The following is a 21,898-nucleotide window of genomic DNA, read 5'->3' as shown; positions in this document are numbered from 1 at the left end:
GTCTGTAGGAGGCACTTCCTTTCAAGGTTTGTTATTTTTTCAGGGCGACTGTTTCCTTTTGGGACCGATCTCCCACTAACATCAACGGGCGGGAACGTGGAGTGTCGCCTCCACGTACCTCCTCCTGTGACGCTGGATCCTGGGCTGGACGACGGGTTCCACAGACACCGATTTTCCAAAGCCCAGGGTAGAGGCCTGTGCCCCTATAGCCCAATTCCTCAGCCCCTCCTTGCAGGCTCTGAGTTGAATATGGCACCAATTCCTGAGCCCCTCCTTGCAGGCTCTGAGTTGAATATGACACCGGTGTGACCGGACACAGCAAGCTCACTCTGCTATTTTCACTGCCTGGACGGAAGCAGTGTTTTAAGGTGAGATCCCCCCTGACTGGTTTCTCAGACAAAGGGAGAAAAGACGCTGCAGCATTTACAAGGATCCTGCACACACAGTGTTAACTTTTCTCTAGCTTGCTTGCTGGCTGGAGGAGGGGGGGGGAGTCACTCCTGTTTGCAGAAAGTCCTGCAGATAATTTCCTGGTGGCAGGGGGAGGGCCCAGGGCTCAGGGACTCATTTTCTCTGTTTATTTGCTCTAGCAGAAAAGCTGGCTGATAACCACCAGTGACAAGCTGTGTGCTGACTGGAGGGAGAGGGAGGAAAACTATCAGAAGCTCCCTTCCCGCCGTTATTTTACTACCCACAGCAGGGGGTGGGGGCACACTGAATTAATCTTCGTGCTCTTTTAGCGCTAAGCCCCACCCCCCAGGAAAGCGTGCGAGATCTCCATAGAGCTTAATCCTTCCTGAGGACAGGGCCATCGGCTGATTCTGGTGAGGTGCTTGCTTCAATTGTAGCTCTGCTGAGCATTGCTCCACATCCTGGCATACTCCTATTAGGAACATGCAGAAATCTAAGGGCACTTAAGGCCCAGTCACACGCAACGACTTACCAGCGATCCCGAAAACGATGCGATCTGATAGGGATCGCAGGTAAGTCGCTGGGAGGTCGCAGGTGAGATGTCACACAGATAGATCTTACCAGCGATGCAGAAACAATACAGGTCGCAGTAGCGACCTGTATAACGATCTCAGCAGTCACTGTGATCCTGTCACACAGTGTCAAAAACAGCGATGTGTCCTGCCCAGCAGGACATCGCCTTTGAAGAAAATGGCCTGGACCATTCTGCAACGACTAGAGATCTCACAGCAGGGGCCTGATCGCTGGTAGGTGTCACACATAAGATCGCTAACGGGATCGCTACTGCGTCACCAAACGGTGACTCATCTGCGATCTCGCTAGCGATCTCGTTATGTGTGACGGTACCTTAAGAGTGCTAAGGCCCACATAGTCTATTATTCAGCCTGCACTGCCTGCCACGCTGAGCTACCACGCTGAGTCCTGTGCCTCTATAGCCCCCCCAAGACCCCTGCCACCACCACCGCAACCGTCAGCCCAGAGCCTAGGGCTCCCAGCCCACCGGAATGGGCACAGTTTCTGTCCCAATCCATGGAAAAACTGTCACAGAACCTGGTGCTGGCTATGCAATGTCGTCCTCCACACCCTTCTGGGTCCCTGGACGGAACGCAGCCTGAGGATACCCCTATGGAGGATCCTTCTGAGGTAATCCGGGCACATGCTTCACAGGTTGCAGGGATCAGGAAAAGAGCACACGGCCGGGTGTCTCCAGCGGGCTCTCCCTCGGGAGCACACAGGGCAGGCTCTCCCACACGCTCCACGGCTTCTGAAGAGCTGGAGGAGTGAGAATGCTGTTTATACCAAGAGGATTCCTTGGTTTCAGCCTCTCCAGATGATCAAACTGCAAAAGACTCCCTTATAGCAGCAATCAACCACACTCTGCATGTGGAGGATCCCCCATCCACTACCACGCGGTCTCCTTTAAGAGGGCAAGGAAACCCCAAAAGGTTTTCGCTGATCACCCAGAGTTTCAGGATATCCTCACAAAGCAAAGGGAGAAGCCTGACAGGCGCTTCGGTAACCGAAAACTCATGGAGTCCCGGTACCCTTTTGCCTCACCTGCCCCTAAGGGCTGTGCCGATCCGCCCTCGGTCGACCCCCCGGTCTTCCGCCTTACCACAAAGACGCTCCTGTCTTTACCCGATGGTTCCTCCATCAAGGACCCGACAGACAAACAGGTGGAGCACCTCGCCCGCTCTGCTTTTTGAGGCTGCGGGTTCCTCCCTCTCGCCCTCCTTTGCCTCTGTGTGGGTCGCAAAGGCGATCTCGGTCTGGGCAGAATCCCTTAACACTTCGCTTGAGGAATCCCAGTTCACTCAGACCTTCACAGGGGTAGCAGCTCAAATTGTCGCTGCGGCGGAGTACCTCATCCAGGCCTCCATGGACGCTGCTACCTGCGCAGCGTTTGCCGCCTCAAATACCATAGCCATCCGTAGAGCTCTTTGGCTCCGACAATGGCGAGCGGACTCTGCCTCCAAGAAGTCTCTCATGGGCCTTCCCTTTTTTCCAGACCGATTGTTTGGCGAACGTCTGGACAAGCTCATTTCTGACGCCACGGGAGGAAAGAGTACCTCCCTCCCCCAGCTGAAGTCCAGGACGTCCTTCACCAGACGTCCACAGTCCTCGTTCCGATCCTTTCGGAACTCATTTGGTTGGTCGACATCCTGTGCTGTCCCCGCCACCAGTCGTGGACTATGCAGAGACCAACCTTCTCAGCTCTCCCCAAAACCCACTTCGTCATGGCAGCCTAGACCGAAACAGTCCAGGACTAGGGAGCCTCGGCCACGACGTTTTCCCCCCTCATGACTCCTTCGGCGCCCCGGAAGACACACTCTTTGTAGGAGGTCGACTGCGGCTCTTTCAACATATCTGGGCTGCCGCCTCAGACGACAAATGGGTGCGAGACCTTGTGTCTTCCGGTTACCACATAGAATTTCGGACCCAACCCCCGAGTTGGTTCTTTCTCTCAAACCCCCCAAAGACTCGAAAACGACGCAAAGCTTTTTTCTCAGCAATCCACTCGCTCCAAACAGCAGGAGTGATAATACCTGTCCCAGGCGACGAGAAGTTCGGGGGTTTATATTCCAACCTCTTTGTGGTCCCCAAAAAGGATGGGTCAGTTCGACCCATTCTGGACCTCAAACACCTAAACAAACATGTGCACGTACGGAGACTTAGAATGGAGTCCCTAAGGTCCATTATTGCATCCATGGTCGAAGGGAATTCCTCGCCTCCATAGACATCAAGGACGCGTACCTGCACATACCCATCGCCCCAGATCACCAAAAGTTCCTCCGCTTCGCAATTCAGGACTCCCACTTTCAATTCGTAGCTCTACCCTTCGGCCTTGCCACCGCACCAAGGGTCTTCACCAAAGTCATGGCGGCCGCCATGAGCGTCCTTCACGCCAGGGGAGTAGTCGTTCTCCCTTACTTGGACGACCTCCTCATCAAGACCCCCTCCTTTCGCGACTGCTCAATCAGCGTACAGATCACTGTGGACACCCTATCCCGCTTAGGGTGGCTAGTGAATCTGGACAAATCATCCCCGATCCCATCACGATCCATCACCTTCCTGGGCATGTCCCTGGACACCCGTCGGGGCTTGATCCTTCTCCCTCAGGACAAGGCGATCGCTCTTCAACGAGCGGTACGCTGCCTTCTACGTCCTCAGTCTCGCTCCATTCGATTCAGCATGAAAGTGCTCGGTAGGATGGTGGCGGCTATGGAAAGCAGTACCCTTTGCTCAACTGCACCTCCGCCCACTGCAGCTAGCCCTTCTAGCGGCCTGGGACAAGAGCCCCTTCTCCCTGGACAGACATCTTCACCTGACACCTTCAGTCAGGTACGCACTCCGCTAGTGGCTTCGGTTCTCATCCCTATCGAAGGGTAGATCTTTTCTCCCAGTGAACTGGCTGGTCCTGACCACAGACACCAGCCTCCTAGGCTGGGGAGCAGTGTACCGGCACCACACTGCTCAAGGACGTTTGACGCCCCAGGAGTCTTCCCTACCCATAAACATCCTGGAACTCTGCGCGATCTTCCTCGCGCTCAGAGCGTTCTGCCCTCTGCTAGTGGGTCGTCAGATTCGAGTCCAATCGGACAATGCGACAGCTGTAGCCTATATCAATCGGCAGGGGGGCACCCGCAGCAAAGCGGCTTCTCTCGAAGCCCACAAGATCCTCAGCTGGGCCGAATCGACAGGATCAGTGATATCAGCGGTACACATACCGGGGGTAGAGAACTGGGCAGCAGACTTTCTGAGTCGCCAAGGCCTGGCTGCTGGAGAATGGTCTCTCCACCCAGATGTGTTTCTACACATCTGCACTCGCTGGGGCACACCAGTCGTGGACCTAATCGCCTCAAGGTTGAATGCAAAGGTACCCGCGTTCATAGCCAGGTCACGCGACCCGCAGTCCATCGGCGCGGATGCTCTAGTCTGCTCCTGTCACCACTTCCGCCTGCCTTACATATTTCCACCTCTACCCCTGCTGCCGCGGGTAATCAGGAAGATCAAGGCAGAGGGAGTCCCGGTGATACTGATAGCACCGGACTGGCCCAGGCGCACCTGGTACGCCGAATTAGTACAAATGCTCACAGGCACACCGTGGCGCCTTCCAGACATCCCAGACTTGCTTACCCAAGGGCCCATTTCCCATCAGAACTCCAGAGCCCTGAAGCTGACGGCATGGCCATTGAGACCTGGGTATTAACAAGAGTGTGATTCTCCCCTGCGGTTATTTCCACCATGATCAGCGCCCGAAAGCCTGCTTCATCCCGCATTTACCACCGTACGTGGAAAATCTTCCTTTCATGGTGCAGGGAAACTAACGTCCAGCCTATGCCTCTGGCCATCCGCAGAATTCTCGACTTTATACAGTCTGGCTTGCAAGCAGGGTTGGCTCTCAGTACCCTTAAAGGGCAGGTCTCATCGCTCTCAATCTTCTACCAATGCCGCCTGGCTCAAAAACCGCAAGTCAAGACCTTCCTCCAGGGCGTTTCCTATCTAGTTCCCCCGTACAAACGGCCGCTGGAACCATGGGACCTCAACCTCGTTCTGGACGGTCTCCAGAGGTCTCCCTTTGAGCCCCTCAAGGAATCCTCCCTTGCTCTTCTGTCCTGGAAGGTAACATTCCTGGTGGCAATTACGTCCATCAGACGGGTTTCGGAGCTAGCAGCACTCTCTTGCCGCGAGCCTTTTCTGATCTTTCACCAGGACAAGGTGGTTCTGCGCCCCCTTCCGGATTTCCTTCCAAAGGTTCTTACCCAGTTTCATTTGAACGAGGACATTGTTCTGCCTTCCTTTTGTCCACACCCGGTTCATAGGGTGGAAAGGTCTCTGCATTCGTTAGACCTCGTCAGAGCTCTCAGATATTACATATCCAGGACAGCCCCCTTTAGGAAAACGGACTCTTTGTTCGTCATTCCTGAGGGGCCTAAGAAGGGACAGGCAGCTTCAAAGGCGACTCTGGCTCGCTGGATTCGCTCTGCGATCCAGGAAGTCTACCACTTGCAAATCAAGCCCATTCCTAGTGGGCTGCGGGCTCATTCCACGCGAGCAGTTGGCGCTTCGTGGGCCATTCGGCATCAGGCTTCAGTGGAACAGGTGTGTAAGGCTGCGACCTGGTCTAGCCTACATACGTTTTCAATGCATTAGAGTCCATACCCAGGTTTAAACTGAGGCAAATCTGGGTAGGAAAATTCTGCAAACGGCAGTAGAGCACCTCTCTCAGTAGGCGCTCCAGGCTGTCTGGGACTGGTTCCTAGTCCTTGGGTTGTGTTGTCTTCTTTTATGTTTCCCACCCATGGACTGCTTTAGGACGTCCCATGGTCCTGTGTCCCCCAATGAGGCGTCAGAGAAAAACGGATTTTTGTATACTCACCGTAAAATCGTTTTCTCTTAGCCATCATTGGGGGACACAGCACCCACCCGGTTGCCCTGTTGGGCCTTGGTTCACTCAGTACCTTATTTGGTTATGACTCTTCTTTTCTCATGTTCCTCTGTTGAGACGTTTTTACTGTTTTTTTTCTCCTACTGCTTGTGTACTAAAACTGAGGCTGCCTAGCCCGGCCAGGGGGTGTATACTGCAGAGGAGGAGCTATGCTTTTGCATCTACTTAGTGTCCTCCTATGGATAGGCAGCATAACACCCATGGTCCTGTGTCCCCCAATGATGGCTAAGAGAAAATGATTTTACGGTGAGTACACAAAAATCCATTTTTCTCTTAGCCATCATTGGGGGACACAGCACCATGGGTGTTATGCTGCTTATCCATAGGAGGACACTAAGTAGATGTAAAGATGTTAGCTCCTCCCCTGCAGTATACACCCCCTGGCCCAGCCAGGCTACTTCAGTTTAATACACAAGCAGTAGGAGAACAAGTAACAAAAAACGTGAGTGAATACTCATAAAAAAGTACTGAGAGAGAAAAAAATCTAAGGCCCAACAGGGAGGGTGCTGTGTCCCCCAATGGAGAAAACGATTTTACGGTGAGTACACAAAAATCCGTTTTTCTCTGACGCCTCATTGGGGCACACAGGACCATGGGACATCCTAAAGCAGTCCCTGGGTGGGTAAACAAACAAATACAGATTTTACATCACAATTAAGAATTTTGATAATGACTGATCAGTTCTGGCAGAGAACGAAGCAGATTTATCGGCTATCACAAAGTTGCTGATTTTCATGTGTACTATTAATTTATGAAAGAAAAAATAAACAGACTATTACTCTTTATCTAGAACATACAAGTACATCCAAGAAAGGCCAAATTTTACATATAATTACATAATAGTTCTCAAAATAAAGCAGTAAGTGCATTTACCTAACGGACTGTCTTCCTGGAATTTCTTTCGTTTTCCCAATCTTTGAGCCAAACTAAGGTTCGCGGGTGTATCTGTTTGAAAAGAAAAAAAACGGATTTTTGTGTACTCACCGTTAAATCGTTTTCTCTTAGCCATCATTGGGGGACACAGGACCATGGGTGTTATGCTTCCTATCCATAGGAGGACACTAAGTAGATGCAAAAGCATAGCTCCTCCTCTGCAGTATACACCCCCTGGCCGGGCCAGGCAAGCTCAGTTTTAGTACACAAGCAGTAGGAGAAAAAAAACAGTAAAATTTACCTCAACAGAGAAACATGAGAAAAAAAGAATCATAACCAAATAAGGTACTGAGAGAACCAAGACCCAACAGGGCAACAGGGTGGGTGCTGTGTCCCCCAATGATTGCTAAGAGAAAACGATTTTACGGTGAGTACACAAAAATCCGTTTTTCTCTGACGCCTCATTGGGGCACACAGGACCATGGGACATCCTAATGCAGTCCCTGGGTGGGTAAACAAACAACGCAACCCAAGAACTAGGAACCAGTAACAGATAGCCAGGAGCGCCTACTGAGATAGGTGCTCCACTATCGTTTGCAGAATTTTCCTACCTAGGTTCACCTCAGCCGAAGCCTGGGTATGGACTCGGTAATGCTTTGAAACAGTATGTAGGCAAGACCAGGTCGCAGCCTTACATCCCTGTTCCACTGAAGCATGATGCCCAAGAGGCGCCAACTGCTCGCGTGGAATGAGTCCGCAGCCCACTAGGAATGGGCTTGAGTTTCAAGTGGTAGACCTCCTGGATCGCAGAGCGAATCCAGCGAGCCAGCGTTGCCTATGAAGCTGCCTCTCCTTTCTTAGGCCTTTCAGGAACAAGGAGTCCATGTTCCTAAAGAGGCTGTCCTGGGTACGTAATATCTGAGAGCCCTCACAAGGTCTAGCGAATATAGGAACCTTTCCACCCTATGGACTGGGTGGACAAAAGGAAGGCAGAACAATGTCCTTGTTCATATGAAACGGGGAAGTAACCTTCGGAAGAAAAACCGGAAGGGGGCGTAGAATCACCTTGTCCTGATGAAAGATCAGAAAGGGTTCGCGGCAAGAGAGTGCTGCCAGCTCCGAAACCCGTCTGATGGACGTAATTGCCACTAAGAATGTTACCTTCCAGGACAGAGAGCAAGGGAGGATTCCTTGAGAGATTCAAAGGGGGACCTCTGGATACCGTCAAAACGAGATTGCGGTCCCATGGGTCCAGCGACCGTTTGTACGGGGGAACTAGATGGGAAACGCCCTTGAGCAAAGTCTTGACTTGCGTATTGCAAGCTAGGCGGTATTGATAGAATATAGAGAGAGATGCAACCTGCCCCTTATGGGAGCTGAGGGCCAACCCCTTTTGCAACCTGACAGCAAAAAAAAAAAAAAAAATCAAGAATTCTGGGGATCGCCAGAGGCATAGGTTGGACATTAGATTCCCTGCACTGGGAAAGACGAGAGCACCCACGAGAGAGGGATCCGCCCCCTTCAGGACAGGAAACCTACAGATAAAAAGGGGCGGTCCCCCTCCCCCATCAGTTGGGTTGCAGAGAACGGGAGAGGAACCGCCAATGAATTGGTAAACAAAACAGACAAATCCCTAGGACACCGAAGGGTGAAAAACAAACAAAGGAAGGGCAGGGGTGTAAAGGGTGCTGTCGTGGACTCTGGAAAATCCCATTACCGGTAAGTAATTTAGTCTTTTCCTTTCGTCACGACAGCACCCACGAGAGACTTAGAGAGAATACACACTGAGGGTGGGATAAACGTGTGAAGGGCCAAGCTCCCAAACGTAAGGTCAGCGGAAGAACAAAGGTCCAGCCGGTAGAGCTTGGAAAAGGTGGAAGAAGAGGACCAGGTCGCAGCCTTACAAATACCGTCGATGGAGACATCTGCCGTGGCCACCCAAGAGGAGGCCACCGCCCTAGGAGAATGATCCGTCATCGAGGAGGTCAGAGGTTCTTGCTTCACCACATATGCGATGGAAACAGCATCCCTCAGCCATCGGGCCAAGGCATGTCGTGCTACTCGAGGACCTCGTCTGGAACCCTGAAAGACAATAAACAAAGTCCTATCCTGTCGCCAAGGGGCCGACCTAGCGACATAGGTGAGAACCGTGTCCCCCATGTCTAGGTTGCGAAACGAAGGAAGAGAGAAGGGCAGAAAGAAGGAAGGGAGAATGAGCACTCGACTGTGGTGAAACTGGGACGCCACCCTGGACAAGAAGCCGGGTCAGTCTTAAGAACAATCCCATCCGGAATATCCCAAGGAAAGGAGGATCTACGGACAGGGCCTGACGGTCGCGAACACGCCCGGCAGAAGCAAGGGCGACTAAGAGGCAGGGTTTCAGGGACAGCAACGTACCGGACGAGGAGGAGAGGGGCTCGAAGGGTGCAAGGGTCAGGGCGTCCAAACCCAGAGCAAGATCCCAGGGAGGTGCGCCGGCTACACAGACCGGCCGGCTGCGGCCACAAGCCGTAATGAAGTGCATAACCCACCGTTACCCGCAATATGGGAATTGAACAGGGCGCCCAGGGCAGAAACCTGCACCTGGAGGGCACTGACAGAGAGACCCATAACCCTTCCAGACTGAAGAACGCCAGAATAGAGGAGATCGGGACCACAGCAGGTGAGGAGTCAGGAAGGGAGGCAAGGAAGAGTATCCACATCCGACCATAATGTCGGGTGTTGACCGGCGGTCTACTTTGCAGCCGGGATGGGATGTTAGCAACGCCCCTTCAAAATGCACGCCGCCAAGTGGAGTCCCTTGACGCGGGGAGGAAGGAAAGGACCCTGTGACAGGAGGGCTGGCCGGGACGGAATAACCCAGGGGCCCGGGACTGGCACGTGACTCAGGAGGGAGAACCAGGGACGCCTGGGCCAGAAGGGAGCAGTAAGGAATATCTGAGCCAGTTCCTCCCGCCGCCCCGAGAGAGGGATCCGCCCAGCGAGGACAGGAAACCAGTCCGAAGAAAAGGGCGGCACATATCCCCCTCCCCATGTCTGGATGCAAGACTAGAGACTCAAGAGGCGAAGCATGAAGCCCGAGGCGCCAGGCCAGGGCGCAAGGCCAGGGAGGCGCAAGGCATCAGAGGCGCAAGGCGGGAGAGGCGCAAGGAGCAAAGCACAGAAGCGCAAGGCTTAGAGACGCAGAGGGCAGAGACGTCAGGCCAGAGGCACGAGGTCAGAAGCACAAAACAAGAGGCGCAAGGCTCCAGGGCAGAGGCGCAAGACCAGAAACACAGGCCCATGCGGCCACCGAGGCCCCGAGGCCAAGAGGCCCAAAGGCCCGGAAGCCACAGCGGCCCGGAAGCCACAGCGGCCCGGAAGCCACAGCGGCCCGGAAGCCACAGCGTCCCGGAAGCCACAGCGGCCCGGAAGCCACAGCGTCCCGGAAGCCACAGAGGCCCGGAAGCCACAGAGGCCCGGAAGCCACAGAGGCCACGAGGCACAGAGGGCACGAGGCCAGGAAGCACGAGACCCGGAGGCACAGAGGCAGGAGGCACGAGGCCAGGAGGCAACAGAGGCCCGAGGCCAAGAGGCAACAGAGGCCCGAGGCCAGGAGGCACAGAGGCCCGAGGCCAGGAGGCACAGAGGCCCGAGGCCAGGAGGCACAGAGGCCCGAGGCCAGGAGGCACAAAGGCCCAAGGCCAGGAGGCACAAAGGCCCAAGGCCAGGAGGCACAGAGGCCCAAGGCCAGGAGGCACAGAGGCCCGGAGGCACAGAGGCCCGGAGGTACAGAGGCACGGAGGCCAAGAGGCACGGAGGCCAAGAGGCCCCGAGGCCAAGAGGCACAGAGGCACGGGGCCAGGAGGCCCAAAGGCCGGGAGGCCCAGAGACCGGGAGGCCACAGCGGCCCGGAAGCCACAGCGGCCCGGAAGCCACAGCGGCCCGGAAGCCACAGCGGCCCGGAAGCCACAGAGGCCCGGAAGCCACAGAGGCCCGGAAGCCACAGAGGCCCGGAAGCCACAGAGGCCACGAGGCACAGAGGGCACGAGGCCAGGAAGCACGAGACCCCGAGGCACAGAGGCAGGAGGCACGAGGCCAGGAGGCAACAGAGGCCCGAGGACAGGAGGCACAGAGGCCCGAGGCCAGGAGGCACAAAGGCCCAAGGCCAGGAGGCACAGAGGCCCAAGGCCAGGAGGCACAGAGGCCAGGAGGCACAGAGGCCCAGAGGCACAGAGGCCCGGAGGCCAAGAGGCCCGGAGGCCAAGAGGCCCGGAGGCCAAGAGGCACAAAGGCCAAGAGGCCCGGAGGCACAGAGGCCCGGAGGCACAGAGGCCAGGAGGCACAGAGGCCAGGAGGCACAGAGACCAGGAGGCACAGAGACCAGGAGGCACGAGGCCAGGAGGCACGAGGCCGGAGGCCACAGAGGCCACAGAGGCCACAGAGGCCAGGAGGCCCAGAGGCCACAGAGGCCAGGAGGCCCAGAGGCCACAGAGGCCAGGAGGCCCAGAGGCCACAGAGGCCAGGAGGCCCAGAGGCCACAGAGGCCAGGAGGCCCAGAGGCCACAGAGGCCAGGAGGCCACAGAGGCCAGGAGGCCCCGAGCACAGTCCAGGAGGGTACACCAGTGAGGCAGAGAGCCAGGGTGCTCCATGAAATTCAAAGGCCGAAGCAGTGAGCCCTGAGACACCCAACGTGCAAAGCCAGAGGTGCAGGCGGAGCCTTGAACAGGAAAGCACAGCAGACTTGCCCACAAGAAACAACCCGTGGGCCTAGGAGAAACCTACCCAGAGAAAGGCTGTCAAGAGTCAGAGTAGTCCCACCTGAACCAATTAATCCACCCGGAGATCCAGCTGAGGTGAAGGTCCCACATCCCATAGAGTGTGCAAGAACCACAATATGTGCCCCAGAACAGAAGGAGTAGACCGGTGATATAACAGTGGGAACATAGGAGGGCCATGCAACCACAGAAAGGAGGAGCAACAGAGAAATTCGGAAGCTCAAATATGAGACTGCCGGCCCAAAGAGAACATGAGACAGCAACAACAGCCACGCGGCATAAACTCAGCTCAAAAGTTCCAAGGCCTGGCTTCTGGGCCTGAAGCAAACGGTAATGCATGAGGCCCAGGCATTGCATAAGAGCATGATGCATGAATCAGGTCAGAGCCCCCGAAAAAAACCCCAGTGCACTCCCCAGTGCAGACACCACCTTGTCTCCATTCACTGGGAGCAGTGGAGTCACGGCCAGTAATACCACAGTATGTTAGATGGGACGCTGATGGCTGAGGGACCTCTACCCAGAGAGGCATCGACCCCGGACTGGTGGTCAGGGGGAAGGGCTGGCAGAGACTCTTCTGCGATCCTCCGAGCCGCAGGAGCAGTAGCACTTCCGGCCTACCGCCGTGGAGACAGAGCGCGGTCGCGGCAGGCTCCGGACACACCCCCTTCCGTGTGCACACGCTGTGCAGCCGGAAGTCGCAGGCACGCGACACAGGGACAGTCTCCGGCCCGACCGCGTACAGCAACTCACCGTCACTTGCAGCGTCCGGCTCAGGATGGAGGGGTCCACGGGCTTCTCCAGGAACCTCCCCGGTCCGTTCCCCCGGAAGTGCTCCTGTGCACTTCCGGGCCACTGCAGCAGAGAGCGCGCGCCGACGCGGCAGGTCCTGGACACACCCCCGCCGCGCACACCTGCTGTGCAACCCGGAAGAAGCAGGCACATGGCACAGGGAGAGACTCCGGTCCGCGCACAGCATACTTACCAGCGCTCTTTTGCAGGCGTCATTTCCCTGGAGGCAAAGCCGGACCAAGAGAAAGAGGACGAGGTGCACCGGAGGACGGAGTCCACGAGGGGAGCTCCACCGACCGTGCTTTCAGATCCTGAGCTCCGCCGTTCCCTCGGAGACTGCACAGACTCAACTGGACCCAGGTACTGTAGGACAGAAAACCAACTGATGGGGGAGGGGGACCGCCCCTTTTTATCTGTAGGTTTCCTGTCCTGAAGGGGGCGGATCCCTCTCTCGTGGGTGCTGTCGTGACGAAAGGAAAAGGAAAGTTTTCCACGTACGGTGGTAAATACGGGATGAAGGCCGGCTTTCGGGCACTGTACATGGTGGAGATGACCACGGGATGGAATCTCGCTCTTGTTAAAGTCCAGGTCTCAATGGCCAGGCCGTCAGCTTCAGGGCTCTGGAGTTCTGATGGGAAATGGGCCCTTGGGTCAGCAAGTCTGGGATGTTTACCAGGCGCCATGAGCAATTGTACTAATTTGGCATACCAGGCGCACCTGGGCTAGTCCGGTGCTATTAGTATCACCGGGACTCCTTCTGCCTTGATCTTCCTGATTACTCGCAGGGGCAGAGGCGAAAAACATGTAAGGTAGACGGAAGCGACTTCAGGAGACTAGAGCATCTGCGCCGATGGACTGTGGATCACGTGACCTGGCTAAGAACGCGGGTACCTTTGCGTTCAACCTTGAGGCCATTAGAGCCACGTCTGGTGTACCCCAGCGAGTGCAGATGTGTGGGAACACTTCTGGGTGAAGAAACCACTCTCCGGCGGCCAGGCCTTTGCGACTTAGAAGGTCCGCCGCCCAGTTCTTAACTCCCGGTATGTGTAACGCTGAAAACACAGACCCCCGTCGATTCGGCCCAGGTGAGGATCCTGAGGACCTCAAGATAAGCTGTCTTGCTGCTGGTACGTCCCTGCAGATTGATCTAGGCCACAGCTGTTGCATTGTCCAATTGGACCCGAATCAAACGACCTGCTAGCAGAAGGGGGGAATGACCTGAGCGCGAGAAAGATCGCGCTGATTTTCAGGATGATTTCTGGGAAGGGAAGACTCCTGGGGCGTCCAACGTCCCCAAGCAGTGTGGAGCCAGTGCGCTGCTCCCCAGACTAAGAGGCTGGCGTCCGTGGTCAGGAGTAGCCAGTCCACTTGGGGGAGAAAAACTCCCTCTCGATATGGAATAGGACTGAAGCCACCAGCAAAGCGCATACCTGACTGAAGGTGTCAGGTGAAAAGTTCGCCCAAGGAAAAGGGGGCTCTTGTCCCAGGCAGCTAGAAGCGTAAGCTGCAGTGGGCGGTGGTGTGGCTAAGCGAGCAGCACTGACTCTATATCCGCCGATATCCTACCTAGCACTCTCATACTGAATCGTATGGCGCGAGAGGAGTATGTAGAAGGCAGTGTACCGCCTGTTGTAGAGCGGTCGCCTTGTCTTGAGGGAGAAAAATCAAGCCCCGAAGGGTGTCCAGGAACATGCCCAGGGAGGTGACTGATTTTGACGGGACCGGGGATGATTTGACTGGAGTCAGAAGCCGCCCTAAGCGGGATAGGGTGTCCACAGAGATCTGCACGCTGGTTGAGCCCTTGATGAGGAGGTCATCCAAGCAAGGCAGAACAGCCACTCTCCTGGCGTGAAGGGCACTCATGGCGGCCGCCATGACCCTTGTTAAGACCCTTGGTGCTGTGGCAGAGCCGAGGGTAGGGCCACAAATGAAAAAAAAGAAGTCCTGAACAGCGAAGTGGAGGAACTTTTGGTGAGCTGGAGCGATGGGTATGTGCAGGCACGCGTCCCTGATAGCTAGGGAGGCAAGGAATTCTCCTTCGACCATAAAAATAAAAATGGACCCTAGGAATTCCATTCTGAATCTCCTTACGTGCACATGTTTGCTCAAGTGTTAGAGGTCCAGGATGGGTCGAACTGACCCGTCATTTTTTGGGGACCACGAGAGGTTGAAATAGAAGGCCTTGAACCTCTCGCCGTCCGGAACAGGTACCATCACCCGCGCCGTTTGGAGGGAGTGGATCGCTGAGAAGGCCTAGCGGTGTTTTGGAGCCTTTGGGGGGGGGGGTTTGAGAGAAAAAAACTGACCAGGGGATCGGGTCCGGAATTCAATGTGGTAACCAGAAGACACAAGGTATCGCACCCATTTGTGGTCTGAGGCGGCAGCCCAGATGGAGGAGGACGAGACTCCTCGGTCTTTGTCTAGACTGCCAGGACGAGGTGGACTCGGGGAGGGCTGAGAAGGTCGGGCCCTGCGTGTCTAGTAAAAAACATCCTGGGCTAGAGTTGGGGGAGGGAGGTACTCTTTTCCTCCCGTGGCATCAGACAAAAAAAAGAGCCTGTCCAGACGATCGGCAAACCATCGGTCTGGAAAGGAGTACTGTGAGAGGCTTCTTAGAGACCAAGTCCGCTCTACATTATCGGAACCAGAGGGCCTTACGGATGGCTATGGTATGTGAGGCGGCAATAACTGCGCAGGTAGCAGCGTCGAGGGAGGCCTGCATGAGGTACTCTGCCGCCGCAGCAATGTGAACGGTTACATCTGTGAGGGTCTGAGGGAAACTGGTAGTCCTGGTGCCTGTGCGACCCACACGGAAGGGGAGAGGGACCCGCAGCCTCAAGGCGGAGCGATCGAGCTGCTCCACTTGTCTGTCCTTCGGGTCCTTGAAGGAGGATCCATCAAGTAAAAGACAGGAGGGTCCTTCAGGCAGGCGGAAGCCGTGTGAGGGCCCACCGAGGCCGGATCGGCCCAGCTCTTAGAGACAGCTAAGCCAAAGGGGTAGCGGGACTCCATGAGTTTACAGATACCGAAGTGGCGTCAAAAAACTTTTTTTATTGAGGTTTTTTCACCCTTTTAAAAGGAGACCGCAGGGTCAGTAGCAGTGGATGGGAGATCTTCCACATGCAGAGTTTTGGTTGATTGCTGCAATAAGGGAGTCCATCACAGCTTGATCGCTCGGAGAGGTCGAAACCAAGGAATCATCCCAGTACAAACATCATTCCCCTTCCTCCGGCTCCTCAGAGACCGCGGAACTTGTGGGAGAACCCCATCTGTGTACCCCAGAGGGAGAACCATGGGGTTCATGCCCTTTTTCTGATCTGCAACCGGTGAAGCAGAGGATTGATTCTTATCAGAAGGACCCTCTATAGAGGTGTCATCAGGCTGTGTTCTGTCCAGGGGCCCCGAGGGGTGTGAGGACGATGTTGCATAGCCAGCACCAGGTTCTGGGAACTGTGCCCATTCCGAGGGACTGGGGGCCGTAGGCTCTAGGCTGGCAGCGGTTGCTGCGGTGGTGGCGGGGGGGGATTTGGGGGGAGCTACAGGGGCACCAGACTCACAGAAGGAAGAGGTACTATCATCCCCTTGTAGCTCAGCGTGGCAGGATGGATTAAAAGTCATATAGTTGTTTTTTTGCCCTGCACAACTACAGCAACATGTGACTGCAGCCCCTGGCTGATGAGCCACAAACTCTGATTGTAATGAGGGAGCAATGCTCTGCACAGATAATGTGCAAGTGAGGATATAACTCACCCAGAACCTGACAGCCCCTCCCCCCCTCCTCTTGTGTCACAATTCCTGTGGGAAGGAGGAGACGCCCACAGGCTCTGATCACAAGAGGGAGCAATGCTCTGCAGATCCTGTGTGAGGAGGGTTACGCGCGCTTTCGGGATTTCGTGAGGGGGCGTGGCTTATTGAGTGTCGGAGGGGACGGGGCTTAGCTCTGACAAAAAGGCATGAGAAAATATAACAAAAAAAAAATATGGTGGGAAGGGACTCCCCCTTCCCACCTCCAGCCCTGCACAACAATGGTGGACAGAAAAAACTCTAAGTGTACCGCAGCTGCGGGTGCACTGAGTCCTGGGAGCTGTCCCCTCCCCCCGCCACAGGTGGAATGCTATGCAGGAGTCTGCAATCAGGTTATGTGCATCTAGTCAGGGAGGATCTGACCTTTGCCCCAATTCAGTGTGGAGAGTCTGACGCCTGCTGGCAGAACTTGTATCAACTCCTCAGAGCCTGCCAGAGGGACTGAGGAAGTATTTCATCTGCTCTGGGCTCTGGAAAAATCGGAATAATCTTACCGCAGCTCCTGTGGAGATAGCAGTCTGGTCACGCTGGTGTGGAGCGTGTATCAACTCAGAGCCTGCAAGAGGGGCTGAGGAAGTTTTCATCTGCTCTGGGCTCTGGAAAATCAGTGCCATGAGACCTGTCGGACAGTGAGTAACAGCCCAGGATCCAGCGTCGCAGGAGGGGGTACGGGGAGGCGACACTCCATGTTCCCGCCTGTTGATGGTTTGGGGAAATCTGTCCCCGAAGGAACCGTCGCCCTCTAAAAACAAAAAATTCTTGCTGCAGTAGTCTGCAGAGATGTGCCTCCTATAGACACTAAGCTAAAACTGAAGTAGCCTGGCTGGGCCAGGGGGTGTATACTGCAGGGGAGGAGCTAACATCTTTGCATCTACTTAGTGTCCTCCTATGGATAAGCAGCATAACACCCATGGTCCTGTGTCCCCCAATGAGGCGTCAGAGAAATTTAGGTTTTTTAATCCAAGAAAGTAAAGTTTATAAAATGAGCAGCTTCTTGAGTGACAGTTGCACTGGAAAAGATCATATATTCATAGTTAATAGCATAGCATTATACAAACTATTCACTTTGTCTCTTGCAGGACCTGTGTGAGGTCATACCCATGTGACCTGGTATCCAGCTTTGGTGGCTGAGGCCCCGCCCCTTCTGGTCACATGGGTATGACCTCACCACAGGTCCTGCTAGACAAAGTGACAAAGTGAGTCGTTTGTATAATGCTTATGCTAAGTCTAACAGGGGGAGGCGATAACTATGAATATATGATCTGCTCCAGTGCAACTGTCACTCAAGAAGCAGCTCATTTTAAAAACTTCACTTTCTTGGATTTCATAACCTAAACATATGAGCTGACCACTAATGGTATGTAGATAATCAGCCTATTAGTGCCAGTACAGCACTGGCTTTAGATTATATACGAAAATCCTGGTGATCGGTTCCCTTTAAAAGATGTATAAGGTGGCGGAGCTCTGCCTAGATCCTCCCTCTGTCAGAATCTAATCAGTATCACCTGCCATCTCCTATCTCAGTAATGGGAAAGTCTTCACCAAATACAGATTTTACATCACAATTAAGAATTTTGATAATGACTGATCAGTTCTGGCAGAGAACGAAGCAGATTTATCGGCTATCACAAAGTTGCTGATTTTCATGTGTACTATTAATTTATGAAAGAAAAAATAAACAGACTATTACTCTTTATCTAGAACATACAAGTACATCCAAGAAAGGCCAAATTTTACATATAATTACATAATAGTTCTCAAAATAAAGCAGTAAATACATTTACCTAACGGACTGTCTTCCTGGAATTTCTTTCGTTTTCCCAATCTTTGAGCCAAACTAAGGTTCGCGGGTATATCTGTTTGAAAAGAAAAAAAAAACGGATTTTTGTGTACTCACCGTTAAATCGTTTTCTCTTAGCCATCATTGGGGGACACAGGACCATGGGTGTTATGCTTCCTATCCATAGGAGGACACTAAGTAGATGCAAAAGCATAGCTCCTCCTCTGCAGTATACACCCCCTGGCCGGGCCAGGCAAGCTCAGTTTTAGTACACAAGCAGTAGGAGAAAAAAAACAGTAAAATTTACCTCAACAGAGAAACATGAGAAAAAAAGAATCATAACCAAATAAGGTACTGAGAGAACCAAGACCCAACAGGGCAACAGGGTGGGTGCTGTGTCCCCCAATGATTGCTAAGAGAAAACGATTTTACGGTGAGTACACAAAAATCCGTTTTTCTCTGACGCCTCATTGGGGGACACAGGACCATGGGACGTCCTAAAGCAGTCCATGGGTGGGAAACATAAAAGAAGACAACACAACCCAAGGACTAGGAACCAGTCCCGGACAGCCTGGAGCGCCTTCTGAGAGAGGTGCTCTACTGCCGTTTGCAGAATTTTCCTACCCAGATTTGCCTCAGTTGAAACCTGGGTATGGACTCTGTAATGCTTTGAAAACATGTGTGGGCTAGACCAGGTCGCAGCCTTACACACCTGTTCCACTGAAGCCTGATGCCGAATGGCCCACGAAGCACCAACTGCTCGCGTGGAATGAGCCCACAGCCCACTAGGAATGGGCTTGAGTTGCAAGCGGTAGACTTCCTGGATTGCAGAGCGAATCCAGCGAGCCAGCGTCGCCTTTGAAGCTGCCTGTCCCTTCTTAGACCCCTCAGGAATGACGAACAAAGAGTCCGTTTTCCTAAAGGGGGCTGTCCTGGATATGTAATATTTGAGAGCTCTGACGAGGTCTAACGAATGCAGAGACCTTTCCACCCTATGAACTGGGTGTGGACAAAAAGGAAGGCAGGACAATGTCCTCGTTCAAATGAAACTGGGTAAGAACCTTTGGAAGAAAATCCGGGAGATGGCGCAGAACCACTTTGTCCTGGTGAAAGATCAGAAAAGGCTCGCGGCAAGAGAGTGCTGCCAGCTCCGAAACCCGTCTGATGGACGTAATTGCCACTAAGAATGTTACCTTCCAGGACAGAAGAGCAAGGGAGGATTCCTTGAGAGGTTCAAAGGGAGACCTCTAGAGACTGTCCAGAACGAGGTTGAGGTCCCACAGTTCCAGCGGCCGTTTGTACGGGGGAACTAGATGGGAAACGCCCTGGAGGAAGGTCTTGACTTGCGGTTTTTGAGCCAGGCGGCATTGGTAGAAGATTGAGAGCGATGAGACCTGCCTTTTAAGGGAACCGAGTGCCAACCCCGCTTGCAAGCCAGACTGTAGAAAATCGAGAATTCTGCGGATGGCCAGAGGCATAGGCTGGACGTTAGTTTCCCTGCACCATGAAAGGAAGATTTTCCACGTACGGTGGTAAATGCGGGATGAAGCAGGCTTTCGGGCGCTGATCATGGTGGAAATAACCGCGGGGGAGAATCCCGCTCTTGTTAATATCCAGGTCTCAATGGCCATGCCGTCAGTTTCAGGGCTCTGGAGTTCTGATGGGAAATGGGCCCTTGGGTAAGCAAGTCTGAGATGTCTGGAAGGCACCACGGTGCGTCTGTGAGCATTTGTACTAATTCGGCGTACCAGGCGCGCCTGGGCCAGTCCGGTGCTATCAGTATCACCGGGACTCCCTCTGCCTTGATCTTCCTGATTACCCGCGGCAGCAGGGGTAGAGGTGGAAATATGTAAGGCAGGTGGAAGTGGTGCCAGGAGCAGACTAGAGCATCCGCGCCGATGGACTGCGGGTCGCGTGACCTGGCTATGAACGCGAGTACCTTTGCATTCAACCTTGATGCCATTAGGTCCACGTCTGGTGTGCCCCAGCGAGTGCAGATGTGTAGAAACACATCTGGGTGGAGGGACCATTCTCCGGCAGCCAGGCCTTGGCGACTCCGAAAGTCTGCCGCCCAGTTCTCTGCCCCGGTATGTGTACCGCTGATGTCACTGATCCCGTCGATTCGGCCCAGCTGAGGATCTTGTGGGCCTCGAGATAAGCCGCTTTGCTGCGGGTGCCCCCCTGCCGCGAGGAAGATCGCGCGGAGTTCCAGGATGTTGATGGGAAGGAAAGACTCCTGGGCGTCCAACGTCCTTGAGCAGTGTGGTGCCGGTACACTGCTCCCCAGCCTAGGAGGCTGGCGTCCGTGGTCAGGACCAGCCAGTTCACTGGGAGAAAAGATCTCCCCTTCGATAGGGATGAGGACCGAAGCCACCAGTGGAGTGCGTACCTGACTGAAGGCGTCAGGTGAAGATGTCTGTCCAGGGAGAAGGGGCTCTTGTCCCAGGCCGCTAGAAAGGCTAGCTGCAGTGGGCGGAGGTGCAGTTAAGCAAAGGGTACTGCTTCCATAGCCGCCACCATCCTGCCGAGCACTTTCATGCTGAATCGAATGGAGCGAGACTGAGGACGTAGAAGGCAGCGTATCGCTCGTTGAAGAGCGAACGCCTTGTCCTGAGGGAGAAAGATCAAGCCCCGACGGGTGTCCAGGGACATGCCCAGGAAGGTGATGGATCGTGATGGGATCGTGGATGATTTGTCCAGATTCACTAGCCACCCTAAGCAGGATAGGGTGTCCACAGTGATCTGTACGCTGGTTGAGCAGTCGCGGAAGGAGGGGGCCTTGATGAGGAAGTCGTCCAAGTAAGGGAGAACGACTACTCCCCTGGCGTGAAGGACGCTCATGGCGACCGCCATGATTTTGGTGAAGACCCTTGGTGCGGTGGCAAGGCCGAAAGGTAGAGCTACGAATTGAAAGTGGAGGTCCTGAATTGCGAAGCAGAGGAACTTTTGGTGATCTGGGGCGATGGGTATGTGCAGGTACGCGTCCTTGATGTCTATGGAGGCGAGGAATTCCCCTTCGACCATGGATGCAATAATGGACCTTAGGGACTCCATTCTGAACTGGTTCACAGACTAAAAACTCCTTAATATAAAAAATATCAATTTTATTAACAAAAGCATTTAAAAACACTTCCACATTATATAGAAAATATTAATTGGTGCCATACAAAGATTCCAACATATATCCCCCTTATTATTCTAGTCCTATGTGTTACCCCAATTAAGGAGCAAGAACAAATGTCAGTAAGGCGCAGTATCCAAGTATATCCCTAAACTGTCCAATAGTCAATGGTCCTACAGTCAAGATCCCTAAAAGCAGCACTTTTTTTACCCTAAATTAGTCGGTTCTGCACTGAGATATAATTCTGTATATACTGCCACTTCCTATATTAGTGGAGGGTAGCATTGATTGGCCCCCTCACAGCATATGACTTGTAACTGGAGGAAGTAGGAAGTGAACGCTGTCTCCATGTGGATTTTGCAGAGGCTGGGCAAGCTCTGAACAACACAGGGAGCCCCAACTACATGCTGGTATATGTGAGTAACAGGCTTTATTGAGATATTCTAACTGCTGACATGTACTATAGAGCTGTGAATGTATTGTGATGGACTCTTTTCATTCACCTTTCATCATGCAGAGTTTTAAACTTATTTGGACCAGGACATGTCAATTGCAACCTGAGGGGTATGTTTTGACTTTGGAGATGTATGCAGCACCATATGGGGTGTTGCATAGACACTTGGTGATTGTATTGCTTTTTCCATAGGACTCTAGTCCATTTATCTACACGGACACTGAAAAGGAAAAAGCTTGCTGAAGGGGAATTATGAATGGGCATGTTTTTAATAGGTATTTTTGATTATATGGGCACATAGGTGTTTCTGGCTTTGAGGTGATGGACCTCTATGTGTTATTCTCCTCTTATACACCCTCTGGAGATCTGTATCTCCTTCTGCCATGATTATTGACTGTG

The 21,898-nt window shown here is 53.7% G+C and overlaps 1 protein-coding gene across 1 annotated transcript in view; it reads right to left on the bottom strand.

The window, feature by feature from the left end:
• Window positions 1-21,898, bottom strand: part of LOC142291331 (zinc finger CCCH domain-containing protein 11A-like) — a 183,930-nt gene that overhangs the window by 35,060 nt on the left and 126,972 nt on the right. The window contains exon 10 of the mRNA XM_075335799.1: window positions 17,929-18,000. Coding sequence (XP_075191914.1) covers window positions 17,929-18,000 — 72 coding nt within the window. The remainder of the gene's footprint in view (window positions 1-17,928; window positions 18,001-21,898) is intronic.

Source organism: Anomaloglossus baeobatrachus, chromosome 2, assembly GCF_048569485.1.
Source record: "Anomaloglossus baeobatrachus isolate aAnoBae1 chromosome 2, aAnoBae1.hap1, whole genome shotgun sequence".
NCBI lineage: Eukaryota > Metazoa > Chordata > Amphibia > Anura > Aromobatidae > Anomaloglossus > Anomaloglossus baeobatrachus.
The sequence above is the reverse complement of the archived record's forward strand: the minus strand, read 5'-3'. Positions and strand labels throughout refer to the sequence as shown.